Genomic DNA, 21,857 nt, shown 5'->3' on the forward strand with positions numbered 1-21,857 from the left:
GAGGGTGTTCCAATACAGTTATTTGTTCATTGGCTAAAAACTCCCTCACAGACAGTGCCATGTGAGTTGGTGCATTGTCATGATGTAAGAGACATGAATTGTTGGTGAAAAGTTCATGTCGTCTAACTTTTTCACGCAGCCTTTTCAGCACTTCCAAATAATAAACTTGGTTAACTGCTTGTCCAGTTGGTACAAATTCATAATGAATAATCCGCTGATATCAGAAAAGGTTAACAACATTGTTGCAACAAGTTCCCAAACTTTATTGTCAGGCCTCAAATTTAAGGAGGATACAATTATTAAACCTCTGTTCTTATAGACAGGCACAAGGCCAGAAAGGGTCAAACACCCCAGGCTGTTTTTAGCATGTGTGGCCTAAGGTTAAGTTGCCTATAGCCATAAAAAGCTTCCAGTGCTACAAAAATGAATGATTGAGGAGTGAAGGAAATTGTTTGAAAAAACTTTCCCAATAATGTCTGTTTATTTAAACTAAACATGAAGAAGAAAACTGTGGCCAGTGTTAGAGCACCTTTCAATACTTAAATCTTCCATGATTTTCAAATATGTATTTATGCCAACAGCATTTTATTCTTAGCAAAATGAAAGCATTAAGAAGCTCTAAAGAATCCTTCAAGGTCATATAATCCAAAAGTCTTTCTTAAAGTTAATGTGTGCCTTCTTTTTAAGGGGGATGCAAGCAAATATGTCATCAATGCACCAAGGCAGCAATGTATGCAATCTCCTGTCCTTGAGAGGCTTATAATCATGTAGAATGGTCCATCCCAGTAATCTTTGGATAAAAGAAAGGATTTTGTCACCAGATTTGTAAGGTTAAAAATGTGAAGGCACAACCCATGTAAGCCGATAGTTTGGGGGTTTAATCATAGGATCCCTGAAAGAGTCAAATTGCTGGCATACTAGTAATCATGTAATTACCAGATGAGTTAGTATATTACTCAGAAGACTAAAGCTCAAAGGAGATGGAAACTGTCAGTATTAATCATATTTTTCTGTCACTGACTCCTAAATCCCTTATCTTATAGCCCTTCAAAGTCTTTCTTTTTAAAACCTCCCTAGAGAGATATGTTAAAGCATTTGATGAATACAGATCTTGTAAATCACAAATTATCAGTTTTGACAAGTAATCTTGCCAGGACACACCTTTGCCAAAGTTACTTAGGCATTTTTTCCACCACAGTTGCCTTTTGTTCAATATTGTTGATGCAATAAAAAATGATGTTATAGCCCTCCAATGGGTGGTATGGGTTTTTTGAGATATCATTCCCAGGCCAAATGAGTCTTCCTTAATGCCAAGAGGATACTACAATAAATAATTCACCTAGGATTAAGCTAGGTTAGATTCTGGACCAGCCTTTTATCTTTAAAAAACAAAATAAAATCTTAATTCCACAAAAACTGGCTGAAAATTTACCAGGAACTTTGATCATAGATAAACCTTACTTGAGAATATTCAAAGTTGTTGATTCCTGCAGCCAGGGAAGGTATTTTGACAGAATAATGTCAGACATTCAATATAGATATATTTCACATACTATACAGAGAACTGGATTATGCAACTAAAGAGAGACAAAGAATAAAGGGGCAAGGGCCATGGGGCCATATTAGTCTATGACTGCCCTGCCCCTTATTCCTCACTCCACTTTCTGGCCTGACAAGCTTGAAAGTTAGACACTTGCTTCAAAAAGAACCAAAGCGGAGAATTGATACATTCAGTATTGTGTCATTTCTTGTTCCCACTATTATCCATACATGATTGAATTCCATGTTTAAGTCTCTGAATATTTTACCCAGATGCCTTTGCTTAGGTTTTTAGATGCTGGTGCTGGATTCAACATGCATCAAACACTGACCTTCAGTTTCCCTCCAAAACTCTGACCTTTCCTATTCTCTCCATTTTTTTAAATTTTCCATTTCCCTGACAAACAATTCTACAAATGGAAACTGTTGGCGCCCAGGGTATGCCACCTCAAAATATCCCATATGCCATACTGATTATTTTGAATTAAAGGTATTTAAGAAACTTTCAATGCAAGAAGGATCTCCTTCTCTATCTGCCCCCCTTTAACCAGGAGATAAATCTCCCATGTGAAAGGTGCCCTCTTTGCCCCTGGAGGCTGAAAAGACACCCTTATCACCAGAGTTAAAGAATCCAAAACACTCACATAAACAAACCTTGTTGCCACTTTATTAATTTACTACCCAAGCCCAACCCTCGCTTAGATTCCATACTAATGAGCACTTTTGTTTGTCCTATCAATTCCTCAAAAGTTTATTGTTTCTTTGTATAAAAAGTATAAAAAGGTGCCTGCTTCTGTCATTTCTCTGAGCATCATTTTATGATCTTGAGCATCATTTATGATCTCTTATACTCACAAATTAAACTGTGTCAATTTTATTATTAGTCTAGCCATGAGAACTCAAGAAGGGTAGAGGGGAATTTTCTCTTCCCTGACACTACTCAGCAGCATTGTGCTCAATCCTAGCTGCCCTTGTACCCATCAGGTGGTCCCAAATTTCTTTTTCACTCTGTGTTTTTGGTCCATACCCTTTAACTCAAGATGACCTCAAAGTGTGTACATTTACTATTGGAGCAAAGCAGTTTAATGGTTGAGGTTGTGGACTCTGGAGCAAGGCTGTCTGTTCAAAACCCAACTCTGCGCTTACTATGTGTGCTATGTTGGGCAAATTTCTTAATCTCTGAGAGCCTCAAATGTCTCACATATAAAATTGTAATAATAATAATACCTGCCATATAGAGCAGGTCCGAGGATTAAATAAACTAATATATGTCAATATGTATCACATGTCTGACGTATATTTATCACTCAATAAATGTTAGCTATTATATTTCTCTGCTCCAACCACATGATATTCTTGGTAATTGAGGATGCAGCAATAATGTGTTTCATTAAAATCTCCCTCAAATCTAATTTATCTTTTATTAATGTGGTCAGATTTACCTCCAGCAATTTTGTTCCATTGATTGTATATTTTACCTTACAGTAGATTTACTTTAGTTTGAATGTATTGCCCTAAAGTACATCTTCTTTCATTTATTCATACGTTTAATGATAATTATTAAGAACCTACTATGTATCTGGCATTCATAAAATCAAATGAACAGGAAATAAGAACCTATTTAATTTGAAATGCCATTATCTGCTTTTTATATTGTATTGATATTAAACATTCCTAATATAGAATTGTGCTTCTAGGGACTGTTTAGCTTTGCAACTGTCACATTAAGGGGATGTTCATTATCAATCCTGTCCTGAATGGTTGTGTTTTGATATATTGATTATAATAATAAGGCAATTCATTCATCATGAAGTAGTTTTGGAACTGGCAAAGCATCTCTCTGAGAGACTAGTTAATAATGATGAACATCTAGGTATTTTTCTATTCCCCCTCAAACCCATTTTAATTCTTGTGCACACTCTCTCTCCCTCCAAAGAATGTAGTCGATAGGAATTAGACTTGTTCAATAAACTCCCTAGTCCTCAGAATATCTTTAGTAATGTAATTAACATGCACATCATTTAGGATGCATTGTTTTAAAGCCGGATGAATTCAGACCCAGTGGACTCCTTATCCCTTCTTATAATGAATCATTCTTGTAATATGTGCCCCTATCGTTGTTAGTATTTACCTAGTGCATTTATTTACTGAGAGCTACAGTAAGAACTTAGAACTGTTTAAACCTCTCTTGGGGCTCATTTGACATCTTTAACCACTGATTTCAGAATATGGAAAAACCAAACTGCCCAGATATCAAAACCTCCTACCTCTCTATGTGGTGGCATCTCCCTAGAAAGACAGTGACCCATTAAAAACTGAGTAGACATGCAGGAAAGAGTCAATTTTATTGAGTCATTGCCATGGGTGAAGAAAAATATTTTCCTTCTAACTTTCTAGGTTCTTGGAGGAGACCGGCCTGTAATAAGAAATCAGATTAACAGGAGAAAAAGAAACAGAAGTTCAATAACATGCATACCTCCCATGTACATGGGAGAAACTCAGGAAAACTGAGTAACTCCTTGAAATGGCCGAAGCCACCACCTTAAATACCATCTCAAACTAAAGATGAAATGGGATGTTGGAGGGAGGGACAGTTATGGAAAGTTATCAGTAAAAGCACAGTAAACAAGGATAAGGTTGTTATACAGATTTAAGTCCTTGCCTTCTCCATTGACCAGTTTCTAGAAATTTGAAGTCACCCTCTTTCTGGTACGGAGAGGGAGAAACTCTGGTAAATGGAAATTTCCCTTGTAAATGTAAATGTGTCTTACAAAAGGGTAACTTCTTAGTTTTCAGAGCTTCTTCTATGTCTGCTGTTTCTTAAAAATAACTAGCTTAAAATAATACTTATGCCAAAGATACATATCAGGGTAGTATATTCTGTTCCACTTCATTGCTTATGCAATGCCAACAGATTAAAGAACTTAAGTTATGTTGCTGCAGTATCTGCAAATCAGAGCCATCAGGGTTAACAAATTCTCTCCTTGGATAAGATCTCACATTTTGCATTCCAAATTTTCTTCTGTATCATTTTTCTGGCTTCTCCTTCAATTATGTAAGACATCTGAACAGCTCACCCCAATTTTTTTCTTGGTAGCTAATGGCAAAATAAACAAAACACACAAAGATAACACCACACTTGGAGGCTATTACGAAGGGCAGGAGCACAAATTGTCTGATATTGGTGATTTTGTACCTATGAGTTTCTTGATGTGGACATTTGAACAAGGTTATTTGATTGCCACCAAAATTACAGGCATGAAAACTAACCTATTTCCTTAGACAGGGAATATGTGATTTAAGTGAGGTTAACTCCATGTTATTTTTGCCTCAACACCGGAATATTTTTTCAAAGGTCTGTTGATTGCAGATTTTCCTGATCAGCTACAGCATGGAGATTTATTATGTAGCATACTTTTGCCTGGTAGTCATTTAGGTCATTTAGTTTTCTTCAGTATGAACTAGAATATCCAAGCAACATCTTTGTTAAGAAAGAAAAGGACCACTGTTTACTGATGATTAGCTTATTTCTCAATTAATAACTAACAAAGGAATGATCCTGGACAAAACCAATATTGGAAGCCAAGAATGATAAAACCTTCAGTTTGTATCATTCCTGTTGAACTAATTATGTGGACCAAACCTGTTAGTATTTAATTGCACGTGGACATAGTCACTGGACATCCTTTATTTGTTTTATTTTATTTTTCACTTGTTTTCCTAGCTAAATATTATATTATTGATAAAGGTCTTTATCTTGTACTTCTCTGTTATATGATTCAATATACATAACTCACTTCATAAATGTGATGAATGGGATGATTAAATGTATTCTGAGTAATATGAACTTTGCAGCAGAATTTCTCAATCTTGTCACTATTGACATTTTGTGTCGGGTAATTTTTCATCATGGGGGGCTGTCCTATGCCTTGTAAAGTGTTAAGCAGCATCCCTGGCCTCTATCCATTAGATGCCAATAGTACCTTTCCCAGTTGTGACAACGAAAAATGTCTCCAAATATTGAAAATATCCCCAGGGGACAAAACTGCCACCAGTTGACCTACAGTATGGGTATCATCAGAAGGACAGGTTTTTCAGTCTTGAAAACCCTGCAAGATTATACCCGATGTGATTGGAAGGTCAAGAGATTCTCATACCACAGAAATTGACAAAATATAGGTTCCTTGTGTCCTCCCTCTTGGAGAATCAACTAGAAGTCCCTGGAGAAGTGCTTCACAATCTATTTTTGCTGTTGTTGTTGCAGTCTTTACAGTACACACAAATCACCTAAGGAGTTTGTTAAACAGTGATTGGAATTCAATAGCCTGGGGAGGGGCTCAATATTTGAATTTCGAACAAGTTCCTTATTGACCACTGATGGTGCTGGTCTGTGGCTCAAAATTGGCATACCAAGGTCTTTGCCTAGGCAATGGATCCTCTTCTAAACTTGGTAGCTCTCATAGGGAAAGAGCAGCTAGCTCTCTTGAGTTCACCATTTCCATGAGAGAAGAATGAAAGAGGAGTATAGCCAGTCAGTGGGACTAATTCCCACTAATTGCCTCATTCTTTTTACATTGTCAACACCTTCGAACCTATTTGAACATTGCCCTCACATTCTACTCTTAATGAGGTTACTTGCCTCGTGTATTCAGTGAAATTGTGCTTTATAGAAGACATTTGCTACTCAGAAAGATATCTTAGAGGGGACTCCTCAAGTATTAAATAAGTAACCTCTTAAATGAAGACAGCTGTCATTGTTAGACATAGTTCCTACATATCCCCTTAGGAATGTCTCAACAGCATATATATGAACTCTTGTATTCAGCTAAATCTCAAGTATATGTAGTAAGCAAGGACAGGCATAGTGTGAGAAATGAACATCCACATATTATTCATAAATGACATGATGGCAAAACAGGCAAAGGAAAAATAACACAGTAACCCAACATGGATAAACAGTTCCTATGTGTTCAAAAGTTCAATTTGATTTAACAGGCATCGGTCTAGCATGTAACAGAAGTTATAAAACACAAGTAAACCTAAGATGAGAGCAGAGGAAATCCACTGGAACTCCAATCTTTGTGTTGTCTGAGAATGACAAAATAATAATTTAGAAAATAACAATTAAAAAAATAATTTAGTTTAAGATATTTGCAAGCATCCCACCGATGTCATCTAGCACACACATAGCACATTTCCACATATGTGATCAGAGATCACAAACAGGATAGCATATTTGTGGCCACCACCCACCTACACACCACTCTCTCTTCCTTTTCAGAATCACATTTTCTCATTATTTCTAGGTCAAAACAATCTGTTGACTGACAATGTTTCATAACCTGCTCAACATCTCACTTCACTGCTGGCTGCTTAAAGATGATTCATATAATGCTGTTGTGTGAAAAAGCAACATATCATTCCCATTCACCAAATATGCATTAAGAGACAGCTATGGGCAAAGCACTGGGTTGGGTGTCCTTAGCAGTGGAGTCACTGTTGCCAGAGGGATGTCTACCACCCTCCTAGCTCATTAAAGCAACAATTTGGGGGAGAGGGAGATGGCTGTGCATTTTTACGGTGGTGAATTCCTGCAGTCAGTTGAGAAATGGCACAACTGGGTCATAAAATGCAAGGTATAACTTTTAATAAGCAGTTCCTGTATATTGAACTTTGACAGCCAGGTCACTAACGTGAGAAATTAGACATGACACATGAAAAAATGCTAACTACTCTCCTGGGTCATATAGTAGGAAAAAGTGTGTTGATTTCCAATAAATTACCACGGTAACTTGTATTAGATTTTATTGTTGAGAATTACATTTGCCATCTGTAAGAAATATGTTAGCTATTTGTCTCTGTTTTTAGGACACAGATACTATTTTTAGCATGTGTTCTATGAAGGATGCTATATCTGGAGGTTGATTTCTCTAAATTAAAAATAGACATTTAAATGCTATTAAAATACATTTTATTTTTATTTCACACAAAAATCCAGTGGTATATTTAAGACAGCACAAAAAGGTCATTTTTAAAACCACCCAAAAATCATTAGCATAAATTGAAATTTGATATGAATGAGGACTGAAAAGAAATTGTAAACTGGAATGAAAAAAAGGACAGTTACTTGACAGTGTTTTGTTTTTGACTCTTCACTTGTGCTTGACCTAAAGCAAGTCTCATTGTGTCATTGTTCTTCATTTTTGTCATTTGTAAACTAATTGCCCTTAAGCCCCAGTGCAGGAAGAACATATTAAACCCTGAATGACTAATAATATGTATTAGACCGTTTGTCAGATTTTACAGATTCTCAAGAGTTTTGAGTCATTGTACCTCATTTTGCAAATCTTGAAAGTTAAATGAAGTGGTTGCTCTTCCCAGGGATTTTCTTATGGTTTTAAGCTTTTGTAAAGTTGACTCAGATCTTTAGATGACACGTTCCTATAAGTGCAAAACAGAAATTGCAATTCCTTAAGATATGTGACTGCAGTTAAGAGTAGTGACTGGTAATGGCTGTCAAATTCATGGAAACTGAAATGGAAGAGGCCATTATCAAAGCTTGAAAGAACGACACACATAAATCGCCTGACTTAAATCAGCTTGGAATTCTAATTCTTCTATGTAATATAAAATGAATATGGCTTGAAAACTCATTTATACTATCCCACAATTTCAAGGTAATGACTCACAACTGCTTGGATGCACTTTTAATTCTCCCCAGACAAACAAATTTGTCTATATTATTTAAGTATCTCAGTATCTAAAATAGCGTAAAAGAATACATTAAATTAACCAAGTGTTAATAAATTCTTGACTAGTATTTCTTTACAAAATGAGAAAGGGAGGCAAAGTTACCACTATTTTCCTCAGCATTTTTATGTTTTCAGAAAGCAGAGTGATCAAAAAATTCAAGAGAGATAAGAAATTGATTTTTTCTGTTACTTCCATTGAGGGAAATGAACCAGCGCATGGTTTGATTATTGTTTTTGCCTTAATAGTCTCTAGCTCTGTGGAATCAGAAAGATTTTGAATGAAACTTGTCTCATGAGAGAAACAGCTTTTGCCGAACACATGTTATTCTAATGCTTTCGATAATTAGGAAGTATGTTTAAAACCGTAAAGGAAGAAAATTATTATAATAACATGAAATTCTGAAGTTTATCAAAGCATCCCATTTTGTTTATTGCAATACAATCAGTTTTTACATGTATAAAATACTTTATAAATCTGTTTTCAACAATTGAATATACTGTAAATCGTCATGCGATTTTTTTAGAAGGGTTCGATGTTTTTGTACAAAACATGGCTTCTTCTATTGGTTATCTCCAGTTGTTGGTTATAGTCCAGATGTTCTGGGTCCTTAGGCCAATCGAAAGCATTCCCAATGGAAGACCAAATTGTTCTAACTGTGACAATATATTCTCTGATGGAGGATTGCTTTTAGGATAAACACTGCAGCCCTTAACAAAAGGAGTAAAATGGCAATGCCACCTTCATTCTGACAATTTTCTCTCAAGAGATGTTTTGTAACATTCCATCTGTGCCTGTCTATTTGTATGACATGTTCAGAAGGAAATTCCTAGTAGAGAGAAAACAAATACTTCCTCTTCTAAGAGATTTTCTTTTAGGCATTGCTGAAGTTTGACACCTTGATATACAATAGTCCTGTCTTCTAAGCTGGTCACCTGAGGCCTATTTTGCTCTTTACTATAGCAGTATCTTCCTTCTTTGTCTAGTTTCTCCCCATCATACTCAATCTTATAAGAGCTAAGATGAAGGAGGAAACATATGAATACTTTGTATGTTGAATGTGTGCAAATACATAATGTCTGTGTAGCCTTTAGATAGACCTATTTCAAACAGTGCTTTTATAATCCAAATGGGAAATGCTTCCAGTGATGAAGCTCTGTGTTAGTAATACCACATTATACATTTAAAAAATATGTCAATTTTCCTCAAGGGAGCATCATTGTCCTATTTTTCTGACCTAATTTTGGGAAACCTGGCTTCATTGATATCATGAATCTTTCAAACAAATATTTATTGACAAGGTTCATGTCAGTTGCTTTGAAAAGAAAAAGAAAAAGATAAACAACATAGTCTAGCGGACAAATCACTACATGAATTTGCCTCCCATCACCCATTATAACATACATTCATTTTCCCTGTACTCCAGGCCTAGCTACTTGCCAAACACCTTTGCAGGCACTGTTCTATATTGTGCCACACAATGTCCGATCCCTACATCTAAAGTCCCCCAAAAGAATCACAAACACACATGTGCACAAACACCCCAAGTGAGTTGCTCAACTACGGTTATGATACTTACAGTAGAGTATTTCTTACACCTATACAAAAGGCCTAGCAGAGTGACACTTAAGTAAGTGCACAATACATATTAGCTTTCATTATTTTGTTTTAAAATAATTGCCTGTGTGCCTGACTCTGCAACTAGACATAATCTCCTTTAAGGCAAGAAGCATATTTCATCCATCATTGTATCACTAGAACTCAAAGCACTATGCTTGGCACATTTAAGGCACTTACTAAAGAGAAAGTGAATGAGTGAGTGAAAAGAAAAAATAAATAGCAATATCAAAAATGTAAAGTGATGCATAATTTATTTCTAAATGCCGAGTAAATACAAACTTTCCTAGTCCTGTAAGTCTATACAAGATTATATAGTCATTGGATTTATGAATGAAAGAATATTGCTAAACCTATACTATGAAGTTGACCATTTTTCTATAGAATGAAGTTTTATTACCAAGTTAATCGGCTGCATATTAATAATTATACATCATCAGTTGCCTGAACCTTTTGGTTGGCTGAAAAAGTGGCTCACACAGATATTCTTGGAATTTTAGAGTGGGAATGCACAAAAGTCTAACTTTTTATTAGGAAACTGAGTTTGTTCTAATTTATGTTCATGTATTCCACAAATATTCATTGAGCACCTGCTATGTCTAAGATAGTCTTCAAGGGGTGTAGATAGATTAATAAAAAATATGAGCAAAATAGACAAAAAAAAATTGCCCTGATGAAATTTAAATTCCAGTGGGAAGAGACAGACAATAAACAATAATAATACTTATTAATAAGAAAATTAAATATTATGCTACCTAGTGATAAATGTTATAGGAAAAAATAGAGAAAGAAAAGCAATGCAAGTTGCAGCCACCGGCTTGTGACTTGGAACGAGTGGTCGGTGGACTGATTTGAGATGGTATTCTATGAGCAAAGGGAAGTGAAGAGGGAGGCATGCAGAAATCTGGGGAGGAACATTCCACTCACAAGGAACAGCCAGAGTAGAGGTCCTAAAGTAAAGCAATCGTTTATAATGCAAAACCATAAAGAAAACTAAATGATATAGTGCAACATGGTAAGCCACCAAAAAAGCTACAGAAAATACATGTTCTAAGGAATCACTTTTAGTTGGCAAAGCTTCATTGAAAGTGCAGATCTTCACTTCATAAGTTATATAAATGTCTAATCACTGTGTTGTATACCTGAAACTAATGTTATATGTTTGACAACTGTAATTGAAAAATAAAAAACTGTTAAGAAGAAAAAAAAAGAAAGTGCAGATCTTAGCCTTGCCTTGCAGGATTGGTAGTATTTTGATAAGTGGAAAGGAAAAGTTCTAGGTCGGTATAGAATTGGGAAAACATATCAAATTCAATTCATAGTTGGAGGGATTATTCTAGCTGGAGGTGTGGTATCTATACACAATGAAACACTACTCTGCCATAAGAAAAGATGAAATACTGCCATTTGCAACAACATGGATGGATCTTGAGATTATTATCCTAAGTGAAATAAGTCAGACAGAAAAAGTAGAGAACCATATGTCTTCACTCATATGTCGAACATAAAACTGAAAACAACAGAAGAACAAGACAAATAAGCAAAAACTCAGACACAGACAACAGTTTAGTGGTTACCAGAGGAGAAGAGGAAATGGAAGGAGGTAGAAGAGGGCAAAAGGGTTCAAATATATGGTGATGGAAGGAGAACTGACTCTGGGTAGTGAACACATAATGCAATATATAGATGATGTATTATAGAACTGTACACTTGAAACCTATGTAGTTTTGATGACCATTGTCACCCAATAAATTTTAATAAAAATAAATAAAGGAGTGAAGGACTTTGAATGCCAACACAAGTGGTTCAGATTTTCTTCCATGAGCACGTAAATCAGCTAACAATTACTGAAGAAATTCCAAGGTTAGGACATGTATTTGGAAGATTAAACTGAAGGCTTTGTACAGATTACATTAGAATAGCTGTAAATAATAAAATTTCAAGCCAAAAGTAATCAACCCAAAATACACTCGAGTGACAATAACACTTGCAACAATGTTATCTTACCATTGGACCTGTCTTTTCTGTTTTAACTTTTTATTTAAAAAAAAAAGACATGCAGACATTTCAGAAAACCTACAAAAATAGTACAATAAATTTCCACATATCCTCTCCAACTAGATTCACTAATTATTAACATTTTGCCACATTTGCCTTATCTCTCTTTGTCTAGATAGGTAAATGAAAAAATAAAGCTACACTCTGTATATTAACACACGACACATGTTGCTGAACCACATGAGAGTAAAGTGCAGACATCATGACTAAATTCTTACAGTGTGAATCTCCTGAAAGCAAGGATATTATCTTATAAAGCCAGAGTGTAATTGTCAAATTCAGGAAAATTTAAAATGCTAGAATGCTGTTATCTAATACATAGTCTAGCTTTATATTTCAAAGATTGTCCCAATAATACCTATTAAACCATGTTTCACATCCAGTATTACACACTGCGTTTACTTGTCAAGTTTTTTGTCTCTTTTAATCCGGGATGTTTCCTGAGCCTTTCTTTGTCTTTCGTGGTATCGACATTTTTGAAGAGTAAAAACCACATTTTATTTTTTGTAGTATGTCCCTCAGTTTGCATTTCCCTGCTATTTCCTCCTTATTTTGGGTATTTACTGTTTCTGGCTAGAATACAACATAAATGATATTGTGCCATCACATTGGAAGGTACATGATGTCAATTTGTCCCATTACTGGTGATGTTAATTTTGGTCACTTCCTTAAAATGCTGTTCACTTCCCCCTTAATTATTAATAAATACTCAGTGGGGAGGTACTTTAAGGTGATGTGAATATCCTACCACATCAGTCTTTCATTCAACAATTATAGCCTTTGTTGATAATTCTTGCCTGGATTAATTATTAGGATGGCAAAGAAATGGTGACTCCTAATTCTATCACCCCTTCTATATTGACCAATTGGCATTCTGCTCTAAGGGAGAGCTTCCCTTAATATTAATGTATTTATGATTAATATAAACTCATGAATTTGTATTTTATTCAATTATTGTCATTTTAAATTGTCTTTTAATACATACCACTTATGAATATTCTCTACGTCATAGGAAACAAAACAAAATGTAGCACCCTTCCTGTCGGGTTGGGAAGAGGAAAAGCATATTCCAAGGGTGGACTCTAGCAAACTATAGAGAAGGATGCATTTTTTCCTTCTAGTCTTTTATTTTACTTTTCATTTTTAATAGTTTATTAACATGTAACAATTCAGTTTCCAGGGTTTGTAGGAGCTTACTCTAAGTAGGCCCTAATGGTGGGTCCTAGCCAATGACCATATTTGCATTCTTGATTGGCAGTAACTTAAAGTTAATTTGATACTTTGCTGAAATCTTCTCTCCAAAATGGCAAAGTATACTACTTTGATGGTAATAGTTTGCTCAAATGTTTGGTTTAGTTCACAGACCAAACTGCTGCATTCAGAGACCATTGCATTTTTATTATTATTATTATTACTATTTGGTAGACCCTGCCGTGTTCCAAAAAGCACTTTGCAAGAGCAGAACTGCTCTCTTTACATACGAGTTTGTACCTCCCCAAAACATTTTTCTTGCTATTATGTGAATAGCAATTCCGCTTCTTAATGTGTTACCAAAAAAAATTTAACTGCTTCTAAATTGCATTGATGTATTGTAGGATTGAGTTGAATATCTTTGTAGGCTGAGCATAATTATCCTCCTGCCAGGAACAAATAAGTTATACTGCTCCAGAGAAATAAATATGCATATGAATTTATGTGGATGGATAAATCCTTATAAAGTTTAGCTCTTTATAACACAATGAGAGAAGAAGAAATGTACTTGGTGAAGCTAATGAATAAACTGGGATCATTATATTGTCTATCATGCATTTCCCCCACAAACTTGCATCTTACTGAATATAAATCAGAGCAGAGCATTTCAAAGGACTTTATAAAATGAATGAGGCAATTTTAGGACGAACTATATAAGAATAAGCCACCTAAAATTTTCAGTTATACTTTAAACAAGATTATAAGAAAGAAAGAGAGAGATGCAAAATGAAAACTCCAAGTGAGGAGTTCAAAAATACATAGACACTTTGATTTAACTTTGTTAACGTCTTTACCTCTTTAGAGATACCTAGCAGAAAAAGTTTGCACACCATAACACCAGATACAGGCCAATAAAATAAATAGGATCCCAAACTATACTAGGTAATTGCAGCAAGATTAGTGTACACCAAATGCATTTATTATTTGCAATGTAATCCAATATACTAAGAGATGGCATGCGCTTTATTTTAATTAGCTGTTTCTTTTTAAAGGCTGCTTGGTCCAACTGTCTTGATAAAAAAAAATTTGTAGTCATTGCTCAAAATGCTTGTAGCAAATCTAGTTTCAAATTGAAGCAATTTATTCCCAAAAGCAGTCTACTACTGCAGCAATAATCAATGTGTTTTCCCTTAGCCCTTACCGGAGCTTTCCAAGGACTATTGTTAATTGCCTGTAACTAAATGACTGCTGGTGCCCTTAAATGTAACTCTTTGGCACTTGTTCATTTGTTGTGTTTAACCAAATGCCAGCTTCCCTTAGGTTTTGCCTAGTGATTTTGCTTTACAATTCTCAATATTCAGTCTCAGTCCCTTAAAGGGGGCAAAGTCTATCATTGTAACAAAATAATGCAAAGGCTAAACAGATTTTAAAAGGTCTGCACTTTCTCTTTCCATCCTCTGATGTTGAATTGTGCTGAAATAGAATCTTTTTTATTTTTTAAATGCTGCCACTCCTGGCAACTGGAACTTGAGCTGCAAAGCAGATTCCATTTCAAAGGGAAAATGACATTTCCTGGGGCAATACTGTTCACATTGTAATGTAAAGATAAAATACAGCAGTGGGCCCAAATCATTTCTTTTAACTGTAACAGAATTTGACCCCTAGTAATTTTGTTCTGACCCCGTGTATAAGCAATAATGGGTAGCACTCATATTAATGAATGTGTCCAGCTTGGAGCAAAAGAAATGTGGAAGCTAAATCTAATACACCATTTTCTTTGGGAGAGTTTACACATGCTATATAAACCAATGTGAATAACTTAAATCAAATGGAAAATTTTTAACCTGCACGTATTTATAAAATGAAGGCATATAAATTACTCTTACCTAAAATAATGTTGTAACTGAGGAGCAGGCAGTGCTGTGTGTACTGAAGGGAAAGACTCATTTCTTTTCTGACCTCCAAGGACATTTTAAGAATACCTTGTGATACTACAGAAGTATCTGGGGGAAATCTGAGACACTCTCAAGATCTCAGGATCAATTAGCTCCGTGTAAGTGCTATTTCTTTGGATCAGTTTTTGGTATTCCCATTATTAGTAAATGACTATCATATGACTCAGAAGACTCATTGCTTATCGCCCTTACTCTGGGTATATATAACTGTTCATATGTTTGTACCTTAAAGGAGGTATTCCTTTGACACAAGACAACTTTGTCATTGCTAAGCTACATAACCCTGCTCTCTTTTTCTCATTACATTTCAGACAATACTATTGATTAGCCTGGTGAATAGTGTATTTGAGATAGTGTATAAAAATTTTTGAGTGGCTCATGACATCTAGAAATGGGAATAATTCACTTTTGGGCAATTACTTCTCTAAAAATACAAAGGACTTATTTTTATATAATTTTTGTCTAAGTTCTCTATAGATCCAATTTCTTAAAGTTTTTAAAAAGTGTGTAGAGACCAGTATTATACATACTATCTGAAGAAAATGAGAAGTCTGCTGATTAGATTGATAAGATTATGTTTCAGGCACAGGTTTTGATTGTTTCAAAAGCTATTTGACTTGATATGGGTGTGTAAGGCGTGCTAGGTGCCCAGGCCCAGTGCCATGCCTCCAGAATCAAAGGGTGTCCTTGGGGACACCACGGAAGAACCATCCCCTGACTGGGCAGTTATCTACAGCAGAGCAGCTGCCCTGACTCCCAGCTTTCTTTACAGATTCTCCCCACATAGACCTTGGGTTAGAATTTATAACGGCTCTTTTTTAAAAATCAGTTTTTTAAAGAATTGAAGTATGATTAACGTAAGATGAAATGCATAGATCTTAAGTGTTCAGCTCAATGAGTTTTGACAAATGCATATACTTGTGTATCCACACCTGAAAAAATATACAAAATATTTCTTCTACCTCAGAAAGTTCCCTTTTGCCTTTTTCTAATAAATGTTCACGTCACCCATCCACACAGAATCCATTTTGTGATTTCTATATGGTTTATTTTGGGCTTCATTTAAATAGAATTATACCAAACATATTACTTTGTGTCTGGCTTCCTTCACCTAACATAACTTTGTGAGAATCATGCATGTTGCATATATCATAGTTTATTTTTTTTAACTGCTAAGTATATTCTACTCATATCATATGGACACACAACAGTTCATTCATTATCTCCTGTTAATGAGCATTTGGGTTATTTCCAGTTGTGGCTACTATGAATAAGACTACTCTGAACATTCTTGTACAAGTTTCCCTATGGATAGCTGCTTGTATTTCCTTTGGGTAAATACCTAAGAGTGTAATTGCTTCTGGCAGGATAGCTTCAGATTTAACTTCACTAGAAACTGCCCAAAGTTTTCTAATATAGTAGTTCCATTGGACACTTCCACTTCCACTTAGTGTTTAGGAGTGGCAGTTAAGCATTCTCCATTATTTTTCCATTTCTTTTCTCACGCAAGACATTTTAGAGTGATAAAGTCCAAATGTTTAATGCATTAAATCAGAAAACAGAATGAATCTTAAAAGAAGCCATAGTCCAAATGCTTATCTCTCCCATCCTATGCAGTGTAATTTAAACCAGATTTTACTGGTATATAAATTAACTTATGGCCATAGGTTAGAGTTTTATGCCGGCCTCTATGTGTGGTGGAGTTTAACAGATATCCTGAGAGAATAAGACTCAATGCACCCCGCAGAATTATCTACCCACTTATCTTTTCTGTTCACATAATATTGGGGAAATAGTATACGGAAGAGCATTTTATATTTCATTCCTGGTACTTTTGTAGTGCTATTTTGTGTAGTCCCTGAGAAGAGTCAGCAGATAAAGCTGTCTGATATTTAGAAATACAAAATATAAAAATTTCCTGGAGGTCCTTTTCAGTATTTCACATTTCATATCATATTAATTTACTTAGACTCTAAAAGATTTAATAGCTCATTTTATTTTTCTTTCTTCAATTCATAAAGTCCAATCACTTTTTATATTTTCTTCTATGTCCCTTTTAATTTTAATACAAGCAGAAAAATGCACTGGATTATACAATAGTTATACATGTTTTGTTTTGTTTTTATGAAACTCTTGAATTAGAAATGAAGGACTAGATAATGAGAAGTATGGCTGACTTTTTTTCTGCAATTATCACAGGAAAAGTGACATCACATGCAAGCTTGCACAAAATGTCCTTGTGAGAAAATGTTGGCCATGCTTTTCAGATTATTTATCACTGATACTGCATGGCACCCATGATGGTTTCACCCCGTTTCAAGGTCTCACAAATGATCTTGTAACCCAAGAGTAGTTGTCAATACAAAACCATATATCATTTTAAAGTTCTCAGTCTAAGCCTGCATTGAGTGTGTTACAAAATTGGATAACCCATTGGTGGAGTCTAAATTACAGAATCAAAAGTACCATTATTTTAGAGCCATTATTTCAGGAATATTTATCTTTAATGGTAATGAAGGAATCTAGTACTTTTCAAGGTAGTTGTCAACTGCAGGGAACAATGGCTACCCATCAATCACAACATTTAGATTATTTTGATCAAGGACAACGTGCATACAGAGGCAGTTAGTTAAAGTGAATTTCAAAATCTGTGCATTCTGACTGAATGTTTAAATGCCAGTAGCCTTGAATTTGTTATAATGTCCGTGAGTTCTAAAGGAGAAAAAAGAAGTGAGTATTTTATCCCCCAAAATTGCCTGATAATTTTTTGATGTAATATAGGTATTGAATAGGAATAAGAGAACTTATATACAGTGAATGACAACAAAATCCCTTACTAGGGTAAAATATAGTACCATGCCTAGTAAAAGGGGAAACAAAGGAAAAGAAAAAACTTTTAAGTATCTTAGTGAAAGGAAAATAATACCAATATATTCTGGTGTGACATCCACTAGGTGGCTTACTTCTTAAAACCCAAGTAAGCATTCAGCCTCCAAGACTATGGTAGCCCACATTGGCCCCACTTTATTGAGAAAGATGTAAGAAAGGAGTATTCATTGCTCCTGGCAGAAGCCCGCAGACTGTATCGATTAGGTGGTCCACCCAATACTCTATGCAACAGTTCACATTGCCCTTCAGATGCTGTTCTGTTTGACCCCTCACCTTCCCTTAGCCCCAACCCCCAGGTGACAGCTCAAGTGGGAAAGATAAAGTTTCATGTTGGCTGGATTCAGAAGCCATCCTGGCTTAAAAGTTTCATATCAACAGGGACCAATATTTCTTTTATCAACCCTATAAGCGTAACTTGCAGGATTTCTACAAGGGATATGTTTGTATATAAGAGTTACTGCACTCAGGCAAGCCCAAAAATATAGTTTCCAATCAGGTATTTATAGTTCTCAATCCAAATGCCATCTACCAACATAGGTTCATTTTTACCATAAGCAGTGTTGCTTAGCAACAGTTACCACAGACCACCTCTTGTGGCTACCTAGGAAACAAAGCTAGAAAGTTATCAAAAGGTCAAATTTTCATGGAAAAAAGGAAGGAGTTGTGCTAATCCACTGCCCACATCTGGTTTCATCCACAAAACTGTGAAGTTGAGTTGAATTTATGATTTTGAATGTGAATGTGGTATAATTATCTCTTGTGATTTTTTTTTTTCCCTAGAGCTGATGTACACAGTTGAACTTGCTGGAGGGCTTGGCGCGATCCTTTTGCTGCTTGTTTGTTTGGTGACCATCTACAAATGTTACAAAATAGAAATCATGCTCTTCTACAGGAATCATTTTGGCACTGAAGAGCTGGATGGAGGTAAGATGAGTTCTTTTTTTAATGTTCTTTCTGAATAGTCTTTTTTGTTTCCTGTCTTTGTTTTATTGAGGGGAAAGAAAAGTTACCTGCATAACCATTGATGGCATCTCTTATAATCTTTCAATGTTAGGTTTGTAAATTCATCTTTTATATGGCACTGTATGGGTGATGCTTTGAAGTCAATTGGTATTTCCTTTGAAAATTGTAAAGCAACACCTACCCTTTTGAGAGTCCTATTCCAAGCAGCACTTGCGAATTACAAATGCTGATTGCAATGCTATCAGTGTATTCATTTTCTCTCACCTTGTAATCAGTAGTGACAGTCCAGCTTTACTTTTCTATAAGTAAGGAGTGTCTCTTTTAATTGTGCTCCCTCGCCTAATAGTTTAAAGTGAATATCAATGTTGTTTAAACTGATCAGTTATAATAAACTACTGAATATTTTAGAATTCATCCAGCAGTCTTTTCAATCCTGTTTATTTAGTTATATTTAGACAAGCTGATTTTTATTCCAAGTGTGGACCAACAGATAGGAAAGTGCACACATCGTTTTCATAATAATACATCTAATAATTTTACTGAAATTGGACAAGTAAATATTGTTTTCATAGAAATAGTAATTATTATTTGCCTCTGGTCAGTCATGAATATGTGTACAATCTAAGACAAATTTGGGGTCTTCAAAATTGAGCTCCTTAAAACACCCATTAGAGGACTTAAGTTTTTTCCTTTTTGCTCATTTGAAAGTAATTTATATATAAGATTAACTTGCAATATAGGAAGCATATGCAAACCAATAAATAGTGCAGATGATAAAGTTTTCTTGATCGTATTTATCAACTTTTTTTCTCATTGATTGTCAGTTTTGCACTAAATGATACTGAGGAAAATGAAGCAATTGCCCATGCTACCACATTTCCAGGATCCTCTGGAATAAATCCACAGGTAGAACTATAGGTTGTCAAATTTATGAAGAGGAGCTGTTTATTCAGCACCCCAATACTCCTCTCTATTTAACCTCCCCTTCCCATTAGGGTGGAGTCTGCGCTGCAGCAAAACGGGTTTTTTGTTTTATTTTTTAAATTTTTAAGTGCTGATTTGCCCACTTGCTCTTTGTTCCTAACTTTCTTGCCTGTTTATACAAGTTATTGAATTTTTTTTGCTACTGCTTCCAAGAGATATGAGAAAATTGTCAACGTCAAAGTTGTTGTTGAATGATGGGTACCAAGCAATGTGCTAGGCATTCTTAAAATCATTTTTGCTAAGCCTCAAAAAATTCTGAGGTCAATGTTATAATCTCCGTTTCACTGATAAGGCAACTGAGGTTCCCAGAGGTTAGATAACACAAGTGTTAGTGTATATGGCCAAAATGGGATTTGAAAATTGGTTTATTTCCAAAGCCTTTATTTTATTGAATACCAATGTCTCTATTATGTTTAACCTTTTAAAAAGTTAGTATGCTCAGTATAATCTAAAGATCTGCTATTGTTTGCACGATTAGCATAGTAGAAGATACTTGAAAAAGCAGATTTCCTAAACTAATCTCACTTTATTATCCCTACGTATTTTGAATATGTTTATTTTGTGTTCTTAATAACATGAATCATTTTAAACTATCAATTTCCAGTGCAGTTTTTATTTGTCATGTTCTGAATGGTAGAAGATTCTGGATGGCTTAGATGCCTCTGAACCTTAGTCACATCCCCTTAGGTCCTTCTACATATGCTGTTATGGTTGAAAAATTATTCTGTGTTACAGTGGTGGAGAATTTCTCTGACATCATCAAGTCCCCATTCTTTCTACCATGTTTCCCTAAAAATAAGACCTAGCTGGACCATCAGCTCTAATGCATCTTTTGGAGCAAAAATTAATATAAGACCCAGTCTTATATATTATTATATTATATTATATTATATTATATTATATTATATTAATTATATTATATTATTATATTATATTGTTATGTTACATAAGACCCGGTCTTATATTATAGTAAAATAAGACCGGGTCTTATATTAATTTTTGCTCCAAAAGATACATTAGAGCTGATGGCCCGGCTAGGTCTTATTTTCAGGGAAACATGGTAGTTTTCATCTTCCAAAGAAAAGATAACTGTTAAGAAGAAACCCCAGGCTTTTCATATTCTTGACTTGGCTTTTAAAAATATAATTTGAAAGTCAAACCTGAGCAATGTCTTCTTTATCTTGACCACCTTATTACCTCCCCCTGAAAGGGGAATACTGCATCAAATACTCTTGGAAGTAAGCAAAGGCAGAGTGTGAAGAACAGGGAAAGAAAGTTCAGCTAATAATTTGAAGTAGTGTCTTGCTATGTGATATCATAACAGATTAATTGACCAGTTATTGAATATTTATCAAGTAACAAATACTGTGTTGACTACTTTATTAATACACAAAGAATCACACAACCAGAAAGACAGAATTTTTAAATGACTCCAAATCTGCACAATTTCAGCTATTGTATCAGACTGGGAGAGGGAGAATATTTGGCATCAGGGACACATCAGCCTGTTCCTTTTAAGTCATTACAATAGGCATTACCTGACTATATCACTTCTATATCAGAAGGATTCTATTTTTCCAAGTTAGGACATATTGCTGCTTTGCTCTCTTGGTTTGCTCACATCACTCCTTGTTCCCCTCTACATAACTTAGATTTTACTGTCACCCCTGGACTCAGGCCTTAGCACTTTTCATCTAATTCTACAGCATGCACCTTTCTGGATCACATTTACAACCTTATCTTCAAATACCTTTATGCACAAATAACTCCTAAAACTAAATGTCCTCTCCCAGTTCTCTTGTTTTAGTATCATTTTTTTCCCTAGTAACCTATTGGTTATTTCCACCATGATAGGTCCCAAATCCAGCTTTTAAATCACCCCCACACTTATTTCTTCTCATCCTTCATTTT

The 21,857-nt window shown here is 35.1% G+C and overlaps 1 protein-coding gene across 1 annotated transcript in view; it reads left to right on the plus strand.

Moving 5' to 3' along the window:
• Positions 1-21,857, plus strand: part of IL1RAPL1 (interleukin 1 receptor accessory protein like 1) — a 1,306,826-nt gene that overhangs the window by 1,254,310 nt on the left and 30,659 nt on the right. The window contains exon 9 of the mRNA XM_074323621.2: positions 18,780-18,923. Coding sequence (XP_074179722.1) covers positions 18,780-18,923 — 144 coding nt within the window. The remainder of the gene's footprint in view (positions 1-18,779; positions 18,924-21,857) is intronic.

The sequence above is a fragment of the Rhinolophus sinicus genome, chromosome 18 (assembly GCF_057876585.1).
Source record: "Rhinolophus sinicus isolate RSI-liver-muscle chromosome 18, RSI-T2T, whole genome shotgun sequence".
Taxonomy (NCBI): domain Eukaryota; kingdom Metazoa; phylum Chordata; class Mammalia; order Chiroptera; family Rhinolophidae; genus Rhinolophus; species Rhinolophus sinicus.